Here is a 19,143-nt window from a genome sequence, read left to right on the forward strand (position 1 = left end):
CTAAACCGTGAGGAGTAGTCTTGAAACGAAATTTCTCAAAATGACCTGTAAAATCCTAAAGGTACTCATTGGACTTTGGGCCCTTTAGCGCAGTTAGGGTGCAAAAAAGTGCCACACATGTGGTATCGCCATACTCGGGAGAAGTAGTACAATGTGTTTTGGGGTGTATTTTTACACATACCCATGCTGGGTGGGAGAAATACCTCTGTAAATGGACAATTGTGTGTAAAAAAATCAAAAGATTGTCATTTACAGAGGTATTTCTCCCACCCAGCATGGGTATGTGTAAAAATACACCCCAAAACACATTATACTACTTCTCCCGAGTACGGCGATACCACATGTGTGGCACTTTTTTGCACCCTAACTGCACTAAGGGGCCCAAAGTCCAATGAGTACCTTTAGGATTTCACAGGTCATTTTTGTTTCAAGACTACTCCTCGCGGTTTAGGGCCCCTAAAATGCCAGGGCAGTATAGGAACCCCACTAATGACCCCATTTTAGAAAGAAGACACCCCAAGGTATTCCGTTAGGAGTATGGTGAGTTCATAGAAGTTTTTATTTTTTTGTCACAAGTTAGCGGAAATTGATTTTAATAGTTTTTTTTCACAAAGTGTCTTTTTCCGCTAACTTGTGACAAAAAATAAAATCTTCTATGAACTCACCATACTCCGTACGGAATACCTTGGGGTGTCTTCTTTCTAGAATGGGGTCATTTGTGGGGTTCCTATACTGCCCTGGCATTTTAGGGGCCCTAAACCGTGAGGAGTAGTCTTGAAACCAAATGTCGCAAAATGACCTGTGAAATCCTAAAGGTACTCATTGGACTTTGGGCCCCTTAGCGTACTTAGGGTGTAAAAAAGTGCCACACATGTGGTACCGCCGTACTCAGGAGAAGTAGTATAATGCGTTTTGGGGTGTATTTTTACACATACCCATGCTAAGTGGGAGAAATATCTCTGTAAATGACAATTGTTTGATTTTTTTACACACAATTGTCCATTTACACAGAAATTTCTCCCACCCAGCATGGGTATGTGTAAAAATACACCCCAAAACACATTATACTACTTTTCCTGAGTACGGCGGTACCACATGTGTGACACTTTTTTGCAGCCTAGGTGCGCTAAGGGGCCCAACGTCCTATTCACAGGTCATTTTGAGGCATTTGTTTTCTAGACTACTCCTCGCGGTTTAGGGCCCCTAAAATGCCAGGGCAGTATAGGAACCCCACAAGTGACCCCATTTTAGAAAGAAGACACCCCAAGGTATTCTGTTAGGAGTATGGTGAGTTCATAGAAGATTTTATTTTTTGTCAAAAGTTAGCGGAAAGTGACACTTTGTGGAAAAAAACCAATAAAAATCAATTTCCGCTAACTTTTGACAAAAAATAAAATCTTCTATGAACTCGTCATACACCTAACAGAATACCTTGGGGTGTCTTTTTTTTCTAAAATGGGGTCACTTGTGGGGTTCCTATACCGCCCTGGCATTTTACGGGCCCAAAACCGTGAGTAGTCTGGAAACCAAATGTCTCAAAATGACTGTTCAGGGGTATAAGCATCTGCAAATTTTGATGACAGGTGGTCTATGAGGGGGCGAATTTTGTGGAACCGGTCATAAGCAGGGTGGCCTTTTAGATGACAGGTTGTATTGGACCTGATCTGATGGATAGGAGTGCTAGGGGGGTGACAGGAGGTGATTGATGGGTGTCTCAGGGGGTGGTTAGAGGGGAAAATAGATGCAATCAATGCACTGGGGAGGTGATCGGAAGGGGGTCTGAGGGGGATCTGAGGGTTTGGCCGAGTGATCAGGAGCCCACACGGGGCAAATTAGGGCCTGATCTGATGGGTAGGTGTGCTAGGGGGTGACAGGAGGTGATTGATGGGTGTCTCAAGGTGTGATTAGAGGGGGGAATAGATGCAAGCAATGCACTGGCGAGGTGATCAGGGCTGGGGTCTGAGGGCATTCTGAGGGTGTGGGCGGGTGATTGAGTGCCCTAGGGGCAGATAGGGGTCTAATCTGATAGGTAGCAGTGACAGGGGGTGATTGATGGGTAATTAGTGGGTGTTTAGGGTAGAGAACAGATGTAAACACTGCACTTGGGAGGTGATCGGACGTCGGATCTGCGAGCGATCTATTGGTGTGGGTGGGTGATCAGATTGCCCGCAAGGGGCAGGTTAGGGGCTGATTGATGGGTGGCAGTGACAGCGGGTGATTGATGGGTGGCAGTGACAGGGGGTGATTGATGGGTGGCAGTGACAGGGGGTGATTGATGGGTGATTGATAGGTGATTGACAGGTAATCAGTGGGTTATTACAGGGGAGAACAGATGTAAATATTGCACTTGCGAATTGATAAGGGGGGGTCTGAGGGTAATCTGAGCGAGTAGGCGGGTGATTGGGTGCCCGCAAGGGGCAGATTAGGGTCTGATCTGATGGGTAACAGTGACAGGTGGTGATAGGGGGTGATTTATGGGTGATTGATGGGTAATTAGTGGGTGTTTAGAGGAGAGTAAACGCTGCGCTTGGGTGGTGATCTGATGTCGCATCTGCGGGCGATCTATTGGTGTGGGTGGGTAATCAGATTGCCCGCAAGGGGCAGGTTAGGGGCTGATTGTTGGGTGGCAGTGACAGGGGGTGATTGATGGGTGATAGGTGATTGGCAGGTGATTGACAGGTGATCAGTGGGTTATTACAGGGAAGGATAGATGTAAATAATGCCCTGGCGAATTGATAAGGGGGGGTCTGAGGGTAATCTGAGCGTGTAGGCGGGTGATTGGGTGCCCGCAAGGGGCAGATTAGGGTCTGATCTGATAGGTAACAGTGATAGGGGGTGATTGATGGGTAATTAGTGGGTGTTTAGAGAAGATAACAGATGTAAACAATACATTTGGGAGGTAATCTGACGGCGGGTTTACGGGCGATCTAATGGTGTGGGTGGGTGATCAGATTGCCCGCAAGGGGCAGGTTAGGGGCTGATTGATGGGTGGCAGTGACAGGGGGTGATTGATGGGTGATAGGTGATTGGCAGGTGATTGACAGGTGATCAGTGGGTTATTACAGGGAAGAACAGATGTAATGAATGTACTGGTGAATTGATAAGGGGGGGTCTGAGGGCAATCTGAGCGTGTGGGCGGGTGATTGGGTGCCAGCAAGGGGCAGATTAGGGTCTGATCTGATAGGTAAAAGTGACAGGTGGTGATAGGGGGTGATTGATGGGTGATTGATGGGTAATTAGTGGGTGTTTAGAGGAGAGAATAGATGTAAACAATGGATTTGGGAGGTGATCTGATGTCGGATCTGCGGGCGATCTATTGGTGTGGGGGGGTGATCAGATTGCCCGCAAGGGGCAGGTTAGGGGCTGATTGATGGGTGGCAGTGACAGGGGGTGATTGATGGGTGATTGACGGGTGATTGACAGGTGATTGACAGGTGATCAGGGGGGATAGATGCATACAGTACATTGGGGGGGGTGGTCTGGGGGGGGGGGTCTGGGGAGAATCTGGGGGGTTGGGGGGTGATCAGGAGGGAGCAGGGGGCAGGGGGGGTATTAAAAAAAATAGCATTGACAGATAGTGACAGGGAGTGATTGATGGGTGATTAGGGGGGTGATTGGGTGCAAACAGGGGTCTGGGGGGTGGGCAGGGGGGGGGGTCTGATGGGTGCTGTGGGCGATCTGGGGCGGGGGGGGGAGAAAATCAGTGTGCTTGGTGCAGACTAGGGTGGCTGCAGCCTGCCCTGGTGGTCCCTCGGACACTGGGACCACCAGGGCAGGAGGCAGCCTGTATAATACACTTTGTAAACATTACAAAGTGTATTATACACTTTGTATGCGGCGATCGTCGGGTTAACATCCCGCCGGCGCTTCCGTATGGCCGGCGGGATGTTGCGGCGAGTGAGCGGCGACAGGCGGAGGCGGAGGATCGCGTCACGGATGACGCGATCGCTCCGCCCATGCCCAAACAAGGACCGCCGCATTTTGTCAATACGGCGGTCCTTGCGGCGTCTGCTTCCCGGCCGCCATTTGTCTATACGGCGGTCGGGAAGTAGTTAAGGGCCCGTTTCCACTAGTGTGAATCTGCATGCGTTTTCTGCATGCAGATTTGAATAACCAATATAAATCAATGGGTCTGTTTCAGAAACTCTGTACGGTGGACTATGCAGAAAAAATCTGCACAGCAGAGCCATCAGAATTCGCACACCACAAGTGTGCGATTCGCCTGTAATGTATTTAATAGGAAATTTGCCTGCGTTTTCGCTATGCGACTTTTCCATGCGAATTCATGTATGTTTTTGCTTAAAATCAATGTAAAAGCACACAGGCACTGACATGGTTAAATTCGCAATACGTTTTCGCATTAAAATTCACATACAAACGCGTACGAATTCGCATGCAAATTCGTTTTCGCGTTTTCCACATTGGAATTGCACTGCACTAGTGAAAACAGGCCCTTAGTGTTTCTAGGCAATCTCATCGTGAAATCTGAAATTTAAAGTGATTAAAAACAAGAAATCACCTATCCACTCTTACTCTGAGACAGGGGTAGGGAACCTATGGCTCGGGAGCCAGATGTGGCTCTTTTGATAGCTACATCTGGCTCACAGACAAATCAGTAGGGGCTGATTCACTAAGCTACACTGCTCAAGCAATGCAGCTTAGTGTGGCAGCACAAGTAAAATGTTCAAAGTAGGCACGCTACTGCTATAGCATGCACTACTAACATACTCACACTCCCCTCAAAACTAACAGCTGCTCCAATTGTCCCACTTTGACTTTGTAGGATGAGATCCACGCACTTTGATTGGGGGGAGCTCGTCCTACAAAGTGAATCAACCCCCAAGTCAGCTAGCTAATTGTACAAGCTGTTAGTCGGTATTTCTCCTGTCTGGCTCTCGGGGAGATTGCTGATGTTGCTGAAACCCAAGAGAAGCTGAAGACATGTTCGACACTTCCGCTGCCCGGCGAATCAACTGTATACACATTACCATAGCAACAGGGATGTGAGCCCTCTGCTGCGCATGCGCAGTTTGAAACCTATAGTATGGCTCCCGGGAAAATACATTTTAAAATATGTGGCAATTATTGCTCTCTCAGCCAAAAAGGTTCCTGACTCCTGCTCTGAGACATTGTTTTATTGAGCTGAGGAAGCGGGTGGATGCCTGCAAAACATGTTGTCCAGTGTTTCTGAATAATTTATTTTGGTATCTTGTCTCATTCTTCATCTTGGGGTAAGTTTTCTTTGCCTTTTAAACATCCATTGGGGCGCCTACCTCCGAATCCCCATCTCCCAGCGTTACACCTCCGAAACCCCATGGGGGTTCGTTTTTAGATTTTCCCATCTATCTCTTTTTTGGAGTGCGACCTAACCACACCATAGCAAGTCAACCTTCTCTTGGTGGTCAGTGCCTCCAGCTTCAAGCAATAATCCATGGTTGCAGTTCTGCAACCTGGTTTTGTGAATACCTTATTTATCATATTTCCTTTCTGCATTACTTTACATACTACAAAAAGGGTCACCCGGTTCTCCACCATTTGTTTTTTATCTTCCCCTGGAAGAGCGTCAGGTACTCCAGACCCCCATCAAAAGAAATGTACTGTTTCTCAAAATAGGCTCTACAATCACATACATCGCGCAATACTTCTTTCAAAGGAACCCGAGGTGTGAGACCTATGTAAGCTGCCATATTTATTTCCTTTTAAATAATACTAGTTGCCTGGCTATCTTACTAATCTTTCTGGTCAGTAGGGTCTAAATCACACACCTAAAACAAGCATGCAGCTAATCTTGTCACATTTGTCAGACATCTGACCTGCATGCTTGTTCAGGGTCTATGGCTTAAAGTATTAGAGGCAGAAGATCAGCAGGACAGCCAGGCATTGTGCATTATTTAAAAGGAAATAAACACGTCAGCCTCCATATACCGCTCACCTTGGGTTCCTTATAGTAAACCTGAAGGAGAGTGGTAAGCTTCGAGAGGTGGAAGCCTATGTATCCTAAAGAGGCTTCCCCCTTGTTCCTCAGCAGAGGGGATCCAGTGCTGGCAACCCCAAATATCCTGCCATTGCTTGTCGCCGCTGCATGCATGCGCACTAGCGGCATCTGCGCAGGCTCCAGCGCAAATATCTGCACCCAATCAGGTTCACTCTACTGCACAGGCGCAAGCTGTCTCCGCCTGTTCCGCAGAGTAGACCCAATAAGTTTCGGCTATTTCCACCGGAGCCCGAGCAGCAATCCATTAGTGCGCATGCGCGTGGTGGCAAATGTAAATAATATTGTTTATGTTAGTTTGGAGTGTCAGCCCTGGAATGAGGCTGCAGTGGAGGACGAAAGAAGCCTCATTAGGATCCAGATGCAAGTATCTGTTTTTTTTATATTATAAAAAATGTTTATGTTTACTTAAAAAAAACAAAAAACCCCAAAATCAACAAAACAGGCCAGTGGTAATTCATCTTTTTGTTTATTTTACAAACAAATAAAACAAAAGCAAAACAACTTTAACAATTCATATTTCAAGTTACAAAGATCTGCAATGATCAGAGGCAGACTTTCCTATTTTTTTTTTTATATATATATAAAAGATCAAATATTCCCTGAACCCCTGCCAACCCTCCCCATTCCCCCCCAGAAAAACAAAAATAATAATGTATGTACCAGCCATTCAATATATAATGAGTAATTAACCCTGATGCATAATACTACATGTAAGGATCAACTTACACAGCTCATTATGTGTGTAAACACACAACATAAAAAGTAAAAATAAATAAAAATTCAACACTTCAAGGCAACATTCACTCAAAACAGAATTCTGGCTTTTGAGTGGCGGCTGGAGCATTAAACGCAGCTTGGATGGCCGACTGGCACAACGGGGTTCAAGGACACGCCTCCACTGGTAGTCCTGATAAGCAATGATCTAGGACAGGGCTATCCAACTGGTGGCCCACACTCACTTGCTAGGACTATTTTTTGTGTCAGGCCCACCTTTTTTTTGCGCTTTTTTTTGCGCACTGATGCTCTGCCCCCCTCCAGGTGAAAAATTTGTGCTAGACACACCCCCTTACCCATGAAGTTGGAAAGCACTGATCTAGGACACACTTCCCCAACTTTGTCCTACAGTCCCATCAACAAGCTGGCGACGTCTACGCAGCTTCCTCCCTGCAAAGGAGATCGCGTCTCAATCCCCGTCACGCAACACGTCTCATATATGTGTGGGAGGCTTAACTGTCTCTGTGGATTTCCATAAGACATGCATTGTTGGCGGTCCTTCAGGACAGAGTTAGGGGACACAGATCAAGGAGAGCCTAATTATTTCAAGTTGGTGCATATCTGTGCAGGTTGGAAATGGACTCAAAAATATTCAGTAACTGTTCATTGTGATTGGTCCAATTCTAATCTGCATACATTTGTATCACTTGGAATTATTAGCATTTCATTGATCATCTGTAGTGCCAATTTTGCAACATCAAGACAGAATCTCTCTGACACCTCTATAGTAATTCATACAGATGGATTTGCAATTCAGAAGGAGGACCCAAGAATGTTGCCAGTCTAAAACCAAGCAGAAAACCATTCATAAAAATTTGATTAAATCTACCTGGAGTGCCAATTTTTTTTATAAAAATGCCTTAAACCAAAATTCACCTGTAGCAAGACAACCACATACTAAGCGTCTAAGGGATGACTCCTGCTGGTTTCAGCTCTTCTTCATTTTCCAGAAGTCATCTTGCCAAGTGCTGTTGTTACAATGATGAAGATCATCTGGTGGGGTCATCCATGATGGCATGCCTCGCACCCTTTAGAAAATTGGTACTAAAGGATAGCGAGAGAAGCACATTTGATTGACAAGGAGGTTCCCCTCTTACTTTTCCCACAGTTCCATTGTCTAGAAGCAGTGGGTGGACAACCCTGAAGATACAGCAGACACCCACAACACAAGGTAGCACTGGGGGAAGAGTTGTTAAGTGCTTGAAAAACACTAGTTGGAGGCACTTTGAGTGCATAAATAAAACATATTTCCAGTCAACAGTGGTTTGTTTCTTCAGGAGAGGCAAGACCAGTATTTTATATGTATACAGGGCACCGCCAACTAGTATCTTTCAAGCTGTAACACAACTTAGTTGGAAGGTTGTAGCTTTTTAGCCTAAATCTTAAAGCGGACCCAAACCAAATTTTTTTTAATTAAAAATATTTAGTTGCACCACTCTAACACATACAAAGATAAATAAACACTCTTTCAAACCTATGAGCATTTCAGTGCATGCTTTCCACCCTTCTCTTTTCATAACTAGGGTTATACTGGGGGCAGCCATTAGCAATTCCTTCATTGCTACTCCACCAGTTTGCCGGATTTTGTCCCAGCAATTTGAAAGGAAAGGAGGGGTTCCTCCAATAAATGTAAAATATTTTATATTTGTCATCATGCAGCTGAAAAAAGGCTGCTATTTATTATTATAATTTAGAAAATAGATTTTATTTCTGAAATCTTGTATTTTTAATTTGGGTCCACTTTAAGCACCTCAATGGAGTACGACAACCAGCTCCTGTGCAGCAAATCTGGACGCTGATGGTGGTTGCAAGGGTTTGCAACCCACCTTTGTGAGTATAAAAGCTTATTCATTTCTATTGGCCATTTACAGAGATTCTGAAGCATTGAGCTCCTGGTGTTTCTTATTTTTATACAGTATCCTGGAATTTTAGGAATTACCAGTATTAACCATCCCTCGAATGGTTCAGGCCCCTTTCACAGCGGGATGTGTTCATTGTGCTGCGTTACCCTTTTTTACCGCAGGGTGACGCTAGGGCAATGAAAGTCCACGGGGCCTTTCACAGGAGTGAAAGAGCATTGTTGGGCGTGTTGCGCAGCAGCGTGCGGCGGACTGGAAGTCGTGTAAGTCTATGGCAACGCAGGTTTTTTAAAATGATTTTCGCGTCAGCGTTGTGAGGCATAGACACGTATTTTTTCAATACGCTTCCGTGCATGTTGTATTTCCGCCACAGCAACTGAGCGCTAGAGAGCCTCACTTCCTCTTTGGCTTCTAGCCAGAAGGGAGATAACCGCGTATTATCGCGAAAAAATCCCAAAGGTTATTTTTAGCGTTACGGTGCAATCATCTGCCTGCTCCGCTACTGCCGGTTTCCAGTGTGAAACAGGGCTCAAGGACTTGAGGTGTACTCAAAAAAAAAAAAAAAACATATACACCAAAGAAGAGGGAAGCCCCTGGATACTGTAGAGCAAGGGGCTGAAATTGTACACTGGGACCTAGTCACAGGCCAACCTAAATGTCTACTGACCACCTTTCTACTGACCACCTTATAAAGTTCCCAGGAGTCCAATAGCCCCCTCCTTCCCCTATACAGTTCCCTGCTGTCTAGTGTTACTCCTTCCCCATACAGTTCCCTGGTGTCTAGAGGCCCCCAATCCTCCCCTATAAAGTTCCCTGGTGTCAAGAGGCACCCACCCTCACCTATACAGTTCCATGGTGTCTATTGACCCCCCCCCCCCCATCCCTATTATAGTTCCCTGGTGTTTAGTGCTTTCCCCCCTCCCTCCCCATATGGCTTCCCTGGTGATCTAGGGCTTCACCTACAATGTAGCTTGCTTGGTGGTCTAGAGTGGGCCAAACATAATGCAAAGTGGGGAAACCACATGAGGGCCAAATTTGGCCCGCGGGCCGGAGTTTGACATGTATGCTGTAGAGGCTTCCCGTGTTCTCCTCACTGCTGCCACCGTGAACCTTCAGAAGATTTAGGCTGTGCTCTTCTTCAGACGCGAGCGGCTCCAGCTTATTGTGCAGGAGCAGCTGTACTTGCACAGGCGGAGTACAGCCGTCCTCGTGCCTAAAGTGGAGTACAGCCCGTTATTATTACAGACAAGCCTTTCTTTGTAGTCTTCCAGTGGTCTGCGCGCGGCAACCGGGATCATAAGATGGCATGGGAAGCGTCTTTAGCAGTGATGGCTAACCTTGGCACTCCAGCTGTGGTGGAACTACAAGTCCCATGAGGCATTGCAATACTCTGACAGCTCTAAGCATAACTCAGGGAGGCAAAGGTATGATGGGATTTGTAGTTTTGTCACAGCTGGAGTGCCAAGGTTATCCATCACTGGTCTATAGGATCCAGAGGCATTCCTTTTCTTAGGTCTTTTTCCTATGTCTGTTTCTTACCTGAGGTTTGCCTCCAGTACATTTTAACCCATCAACATCTTCAAACGACATTTCGTTTAAAGATGCTGCAGTCATTTAACTTCAGCCGGCAGAACTCTTTGTTCTGCTTAATGAGGTTGAGCAGAGGGTGCAGGGAGTGTTTTTATAGTTACCTGTTCTGGACATTGTATCGACTTCCTCTCTTCACCCACCCACAGCGCTGCACTTCCGACATTCCTCTTCTGAATTCTGATCATGTTATTACATGTGATCAGTGTTCAGAAAAATTTGGCCCTGTAGCCACATAAAGCTTTACTTTATGTGGCTTTTTTACTTTACGTGGCTGTTGAAAGGTTAAGTAAAGGAGATAAATGAAAACCATTGTGAGCAATCCTGGAGAGGGTAGCATATGGTTTTCTTCATGCAGGTGAATTTTAGTTTAATGCTACAAGAAGCTGCCATTAGAACCGGCCACTGAAAGTTTAAGCAAAGCCAGTAAACTTGCTCTGAGTGGAGATGGCCTTTAGCTCCACCCAAACAAATATTTCAGTCTTTCATAGATGCCATCTGGATTAAATCACCCACCAAGTCCTCGCGGCTCCCTGGCACTCTGAAAAGAACATCTTCCTAAGGTCAAAGTGGTTCTCACAACCCTTGCTGGGTTTTCCAGGACTTCCGTATTACAAAGAATGCGGCACGAGGAACGAGAGTTCAGAGTTGTGGATCTGGGAAGTCCAATGGAGACATCTCCTCTCTGAAGGCTTGAAGGATTAATAGGAACCACTAGGTAGGTACCTATTCATCACTGAAATATCACCATTGCTTGGACCGGCTCTTTAAAGCAATTACGTCACATCAAAAAATGTGGCCAAATTAAGTATACTGACAAAGTGCAGCATCTCTTGATACCTACAAATGGGGCTTCTTTGCAGGTGAACTTTACACAAGTAGACCTTGACTTTCCCAGCTTGCAGCTATACCACTCTCCTTCCTAAAATGAAACTAACAAAAATCTCAAATGTTTAAAGCAAACCTGAACTCAAAAATAGGAACTCTGTCACACAGGTGGTGTATGGAGTTCCAGCCTAGGCAGCAGGCAGGCCTTTTTGTATTGTAAAAAGACCAGTCCTAAAGAAGTCACCTGTTTCATGCTTTTCTCTTTATCATGTACAGTCATACGTTCCATCATCTTTTTTCCAATGACAATTTATTTTAGAAAGAAAGAAGAAGCTCTGATATAAGCAGATCGTTCTTTCCTCCTCCATTTCTTTTTCTGTTGCAAGCCTGCACCACTCAGTCAGTACTTTGACAGAAAACTAACCTAAGCCTTCAGAAGTCAGCATAAAAACCTATAGCCTGGAGTAAACAACAACAACAACAACAAAAAAAAGACAGGCATGTAGGGAAGGAGGTCTGGAGACACAACGGTTTGTGTAACATACACTCAGGTTTCAAGATCTGGAAGTATTCACAGACATTGTGAAATTCATTATGGCTCCATCCATGCTTACATGAGAGAAACCAAAACTGAAATATAGGAGGGAGTAAAAGGCTGAAATGATTTTGCTACGGAAATAATGTTTCCTGAGAAGATGGAAAATGTGCAACGTTCAGGTCCACTTTTACAGTCCAATGTCTGAGCCTCAGTGGCCAGCTATGGCTCTAAAATTGGAAAGCTAAACAGCTGGAGGAGGGAACTGGATCAAGGAGAAAGGCTTAGATCCAAGTCAGGAAAATCAAGGTCCATTTTTAGATGCACACTCTCCTTTTAATTTTGCCATGTCTTGAGGCACATTGAAGAACTAGAGTTGAAGTTGTCGTACTACAGGAAGTCATTTGGAAGGATTCATCTTCTCTGCCCAGGAGGTAGCTTTGCCTTCACTCTTTTATAGAATGCACCAACGGATCCAGGGTCTCTTCAGATGAGGATTAGGGCAGGTTCTTCTAAGAACCACACAGTGCTCTTTGCTGGCACTGTCTGGTCAAATCTTGAGATGTGACAGGTTCACTTGAAACTCAAAAATGGTAAAATAAATAAAATAAAAAAATACAAGTAAAAAAAAAAACGTATACAACGCCCATTCTGCGCAGCCCAGTTTTCATCTGCATCAGTTCACTATAATTTTATGGATAAGAAAACTAAAGTTTTCTCAGAAAGAAAGAAAGAAAGAAACAAGACCAGAACAAACTATTTTCTTCCTGAAGAATAACTTGACACGTCACAAGACTATCCATAGTTAGAGAGAACACTTTTTTTTCCTTTCATTTTTTAAATAACTGAAAAGCTATTCCAAACTTTCTGGAAGAGTTAAACAAAAACATGGATGATAAAAATCATATGGTGACGTGACGGCCCCCTAGCACCAGTGTAGAGGAACAAGATAAAAAGACTGCTAAGCCCGTGACAACTGAGCTCAACACAAGTCAACCTTCTTTTCTCAAGCAACGTCGGTTACATTCAAAACCCATTGGGGGTTTTTTTCCGGCTGGAGGTGGAGTTAAGGCTGCAGGAACCATCTGGTATTAGCTTGATGCTTGGACGATGGCAGGTCTTCCTTGCCAGTTTATTTTACACAACAGAAGAAGATCCTAGGTAATCTGAGATCTGCCTTTCATCATCTTCCACTGCTTGGAATCAATTGCTGGTAGGCCTACAAACACCATCTGCCATTTGCTGGTGCAACCATTAAAGTGTGGCCGAGAACTTAACTGGACACTGGGTTTCCTTTCTCATTGCGGTGGTGTGGCAGTAGAATTCTCTGGATTTACTGGAGGTTTCTCCTGGTCATTTTGATTTTCGCTGTTCTCCGTATCTTGCAGAGCATCAGGTTTTGGTTTTTTTACTTTATCATCACCTTCACTATGGCCACATCTTTCCCTTTCTTCCTCATTCAGGCCAGAGCCTTTATCAGGCTGTCTGGGAATTTCAGTTCGGCCAGGTAAGTCACTCTCAGAACTATTAGTAATCCGCTTTCTTTTTCTTGGCGTTCCAGTAGGCGTCTTAGAAATATCTGTAGGCGAGTTGTCTTGCTGAATATTCTTTTCTAGATTTTCATCATCTACTCCATCTGCTTTATGGTTTTCTTGGTGTCTTTCTGTTGATGTTACTACATGATCATGGTCTGAAGATCCTTCATGAGGAGCCTCTCCTCCTCCATCCAATTTTTTCATCTTATCTTCAGTGGGCATCTGCATTCCACTAACACTGTCCCCTGCATTATTGGAAGGTAGGTCTGTATTTTCAGACATGGCTTTGCAACACGTGTTGGAATCCTCGCTAAGCAGTTTACCTTTATCTTCAAGTCTCTCACTGAGAGGTATTGACTCCTGATTGGAATTTTTTTCTGGTCTTAAGGTGATTGGTGCATAATCCAGAATGCGTTTTTTCCGGTATTTTTGATTATCTTTTATGTCTTCGTCGTCGTCATCATCCTGAGGACTGTTCACGTATCCATTTGGCTTTGTGTCATCATTACTTTCTTCTTTCTTTTCACTATGGCAAACTTTTGCTTCCTGCTTGTTCTCTGGCGGTGGTTTGTATTTTCGGAGCTTCTCCACGGGTCCCCAGATGAACTTCTCTTGAGGCTTGTAGTTCTCCCAGGCAAAGTGCACTAGTTTTTTGCGCTCGTTCTTGTCCTTCACTGTAAACATGAAATAGTCCAGGGCACTTCTTCTTACATTGTGTAATCTTCCGTGACACAGGGTCTCCTCCAAGAAGAACCTCACTAGTGGTGCCTGGAAGCGTTCATACCCCAGTTCCCCCAAACACTTCAGGATACGAGTGATGCGCAGGTTGTTGTGGCTGTGGCTGTAGACAGACAAAAAAAAAGGAAGGTCAGTCAATTTGTGGACCTCCAACCCGAGGCTGCTTAGCAATCTCATCACTTACTAGTTTAGGTTCTTAAATCTGTCCTCCCATTCTGCGGCTCGGGTCACTCTTCCAGTCTCCTCGTCTACCAGTTCAATACCGTAAAATCCCAACATGAGATTATATGCAGCAAGGAACCTCCTCTGGACTTGTTCCTCCCTCTTCATCATCTAGAGCACATACAAAGCACAATGAGTGGGCTATGAGTGGCTGAAAGGAATAGAAGCTTCATTGAGATCAACCTTAAGGTGGCCATAGACCTGACAATTATGGGCAGATTCAATAAAGAGACACATTTTTCTGTAAACGAATCTGATTAGAGATAAATGTATCTCTTGGTTGAAGCTGCCCATATACTGCAGGCCGATTCCCGTTTGATTTCAGCATGAAATCTTCAGGGAATCTGCTGAGCCCGCCACGTCAGCACCGCCGGTGCCCCCCCCCCCCCCCAATATATAAATCTGTGTGCATTTATACATTACCTGTCCGGCAGCAGCCACTGCGCGTTGACCGTCCATCTTACCGGGCACCCGCATACACTCTAGCGGCGCATAGCGTCTGACATTAGACGCTATGCGCCACTAGGCGAGATGGACGGAAACCGTGTGGAGGCTGACACCTGACAGGTAATGTATAAATGCACACACCGAGCACATTTACACATTGCGGTGGCAGCGGCGAGGGTTTTGTTTCATCGCTCGTTTCGAAATCGGCGGCCGTACAACCAGCCAACTAACTTTGGCACGACATCTTGCGGCATGCACGATTGACTATGCGACCAATTTCCATCCAGAAATTGGTCGCTTTGTCGGTCGGGCATGTACTTGGTGGCACCGATTTTCATCCAATTCTATTATAATAATCAAATCGGATGGTCGATCGGCCGCCAAGTCGTTTGATGTATAGTCACCTTAAGAATTGGAGCTCAACTTAAATTCCTATTTTTAAATGTATTATTTTTTTCGTTTGAAATTAAATAGGGTATCTGGCCTTCTTATTATGTGACCAAAGTATTTGAGTTTTAGTAGAAGTATCAGCCCTCTTAGTGAACACTCTGGCCTTATTTCTGTAAGTATTGACTGGTTAGATCTTCTGGCAGTTTAGGGAACTCTCAGCAGCTTTCTCCACACCCACAGTTCTAAAGCATCAATTTTTCTATGACCTTATTTACTGTATAGTCCATGATAGCCTCCGTAGAAGCACAGCATAGTACGAAACGGCCATCAGGCTTTTTGTACCCAGCATCCACCATTCCCTAGAGTGCCTCTCTTCACCCAACTGGTATGTTCACTTTTAATCTATGATGATTTATGCATGTTTTGCACAATTGATGAAGAGCAGAGTTCAATAAACAGTGCTTTTCAGCAGTGCCAGCTTCCTCTATTCTTCAAGATATCGCACTATTACACCTATACTGGGGGCACTATTACACCTATACTGGGGGCACTACCATACCTATACTGGGGGCACTATTGCACTTATAATGGGGGCACTATTACACCTATAATGGGGCACTACTATACCTATACTGGGGGCACTATTACACCTATACTGGGGCACTACTATACCTATACTGGGGACACTATTACACCTTTACTGGGAGCACCATTACACCTTTACTGGGAGCACCATTACACCTATACTGGGGCACTACTATACCTATACTGGGGGCACGGTTACACCTATACTTGGGGCACCATTAAAACTATACTGGGGGCACTATTACACCTATATTGGGGGCACTATTACACCTATATTGGGGGCACTATTACACGTATACTGGGGGCACTATTACACGTATACTGGGGGCACTATTACACCCATACTGGGGGCACTACTATACCTATACTAGGGGCACTATTACATCTATACTGGGGGCACTACTATACATATACTGGGGGCACTATTACACCTATACTGGTGCACTACTGTACATCTACTGGGGGCGCTATTACACCTATACTGGGGGCACTGCTATATCTATACTGGGGCACTATTACACCTATACTGGGGCACTAGTATACCTATACTGGGGGCACAATAACACTTATATTGGGGACACTATTACACTTATACTTGGGGCTATACTGGGGGCACTATTACATCTATACTGGGGGCACTATTAAACCTATATTGGGGGCACAATTACACCTATACTGTGGACACTATTACACCTATACTGGGGCACCATTACAACTATACTGGTGCACTACTATACCTATACTGGGGGCACTATTACACCTATACCTATACTGGGGCACTACTATACCTATACTGGGGGCAATATTACACCTATACCTATACTGGGGCACTACTATACCTATACTGGGGGCACTATTACACCTATACTGGGGGCACTATTACACCTATACTGGGGGCACTATTACACCTATACTGGGGGCACTATTACACCTATACTGGAGATATTATTACACCTATACTGGGGCACTACTATACCTATACTGGGGCACTACCAGGGCTGTGGAGTCGGTACAAAAATCCTCCGACTCCTCAGTTTATGAAACCACGACTCGACTCCAACTCCGGGTACCCAAAATGGCTCAGACTCCGACTCCTTAGTCTAATACTTAACAGGGCTGTGGATTTTGTACAAAAATAATCCGACTCCGACTCCTCAGTTTGTGAAATCAGCGACTCCATCTCCAACTTCGGGTGCCCAAAAATGCCCCGACTCCAACTCCACAGCCCTGGGCACTACTATACCTATACTGAGGGCACTATTACACCTATACTGGCGGCACTATTACACCTATACTGGAGGCACTACTACACCTATACTGGAGGCACTATTACACCTATACTGGCGGCACTACTACACCTATACTGGGGGCACTACTACACCTATACTGGGGGCACTACTACACCTATACTGGGGGCACTACTATACCTATACTGGGGGCACTACTATACCTATACTGGAGGCACTATTACACCTATACTGGGGCACTACTATACCTATACTGGGGCACTATTACACCTGTACTGGGGGGCACTATTACGCCTATGCGGTGGCACTATTACGCCTATACGGTGGCACTATTACACCTATACGGGGGAACTATTACACCTATACTGGGTGCACTACTATACATATACTGGGGGCACTATTACACCTATACTGGGGGCACTATTACATCTATACTGGGGGCACTATTACACCTATACTGGGGGCACTATTATGCCTATACTGGGGGCACTATTATGCCTATACTGGGGGCACTACTATACCTATACTGGGGCACTATTATACCTATACTGGGGGCACCATTACACCTATACTGGGGGCACCTTTGTACCTATACTGGGGCACTACTATACCTTTACTGGGGGCATTATTACACCAATACTGGGGGCACTACTATACCTATACTGGGGGCACTATTACACTTATACTGGGGCACTATTATACCTATACTGGGGGCACCATTACACCTATACTGGGGGCACCTTTGTACCTATACTGAGGACACCACACTACCTATGAAGAAAGACTACTATGAATTTTTGCAGTGGTGGGGGGACCCGGCCACTGGGCTGGCTGCCAGGGAATTACTGGGGGGGGGGGGGCTGACTTCGGGTAGGGGGCTCCCAAATTACCTTTTCCCAAGGGACCCCGTGCTGCTTAAACTGGCCCTGATGACATTACTTCAGTTTACTCTATGCTTTTTTGTGGTTTTAGTGGTGCATTTGTGCTAAATAAAATCATCAACCTCTTTTGTCATATTCCAGATATAATACATACATTATATATATATATGGAGTTGTACTTTGTACTGGTTCAACTCGATGGACGTATGTCTTTTTTCAACCAAAATAACTATGTAACTATATATGTAACTAATATATATATATATATATATATATATATATATATATATATATACATATATACATATATAGATATAATATAATATATTTATAAAAAAAAAATTATATATATATATATATATATATATATATATATATATATATATATATATTTATATATATGATATAATATAATATAATATATTTATAAAAAAAATAATATATACATATATATATATATATACATATATATATATATATATATATATATATATATATATATATATATATATATATATATTCTTCTCAAAAAATTAGCATATTGTGATAAAGTGCATTATTTTCTGTAATGTACTGATAAAAGTTAGACTTTCACATATTTTAGATTCATTACACACAACTGAAGTAGTTCAAGCCTTTTATTGTTTTTCTTATTGATGATTTTGGCATACAGCTCATGAAAACCTAAATTTACTATCTCAAAAAATTAGCATATTTCATCCGACCAATAAAAGAAAAAACTGTTTTTAAAACAAAAAAAGTCAACCTTCAAATAATTATGTTCAGTTATGCACTCAATACTTGGTTGGGAATCCTTTTGCAGAAATGACTGCTTCAATGCGGCGTGGCATGGAGGCAATCAGCCTGTGGCACTGCTCAGGTGTTATGGAGGCCCAGGATGCTTCGATAGCGGCCTTAAGCTCATCCAGAGTGTTGGGTCTTGCGTCTCTCAACTTTCTCTTCACAATATCCCACAGATTCTCTCGGGTTCAGGTCAGGAGAGTGGGCAGGCCAATTGAGCACAGTAATACCATGGTCAGTAAACCATTTACCAGTGGTTTCTGCACTGTGAGCAGGTGCCAGGTTGTGCTGGAAAATGAAATCTTCATCTCCATAAAGCTTTTCAGCAGATGGAAGCATGAAGTGCTCCAAAATCTCCTGATAGCTAGCTGCATTGACCCTGCCCTTGATAAAACACAGTGGACCAACACCAGCAGCTGACATGGCACCCCAGACCATCACTGACTGTGGGTACTTGACACTGGACTTCAGGCATTTTGGCATTTCCCTCTCCCCAGTCTTCCTCCAGACTCTGGCACCTTGATTTCCGAATGACATGCAAAAGTTGCTTTCATCCGAAAAAAGTACTTTGGACCACTGAGCAACAGTCCAGTGCTGCTTCTCTGTAGCCCAGGTCAGGCGCTTCTGGCGCTGTTTCTGGTTCAAAAGTGGGTTCATGCTTCCATCTGCTGAAAAGCTTTATGGAGATGAAGATTTCATTCTTCAGCACGACTTGGCAC

General features: G+C 44.4%; 1 protein-coding gene across 1 annotated transcript in view; it reads right to left on the reverse strand.

Annotated features, from left to right (window-relative positions):
* Window positions 1–9,561: 9,561 nt before the first annotated feature.
* Window positions 9,562–19,143, reverse strand: part of LOC137541524 (opioid growth factor receptor-like protein 1) — a 46,033-nt gene continuing 36,451 nt past the window's right edge. Inside the window, exons 6-7 of the mRNA XM_068262855.1 lie at window positions 14,036–14,184; window positions 9,562–13,954 (exon numbers count right to left, since the gene is read on the reverse strand). Of these exons, the coding sequence (XP_068118956.1) occupies window positions 12,877–13,954; window positions 14,036–14,184 (1,227 nt within the window). The 3' untranslated portion in view covers window positions 9,562–12,876. The remainder of the gene's footprint in view (window positions 13,955–14,035; window positions 14,185–19,143) is intronic.

The sequence above is a fragment of the Hyperolius riggenbachi genome, chromosome 12, assembly GCF_040937935.1.
Source record: "Hyperolius riggenbachi isolate aHypRig1 chromosome 12, aHypRig1.pri, whole genome shotgun sequence".
Lineage (NCBI taxonomy): Eukaryota > Metazoa > Chordata > Amphibia > Anura > Hyperoliidae > Hyperolius > Hyperolius riggenbachi.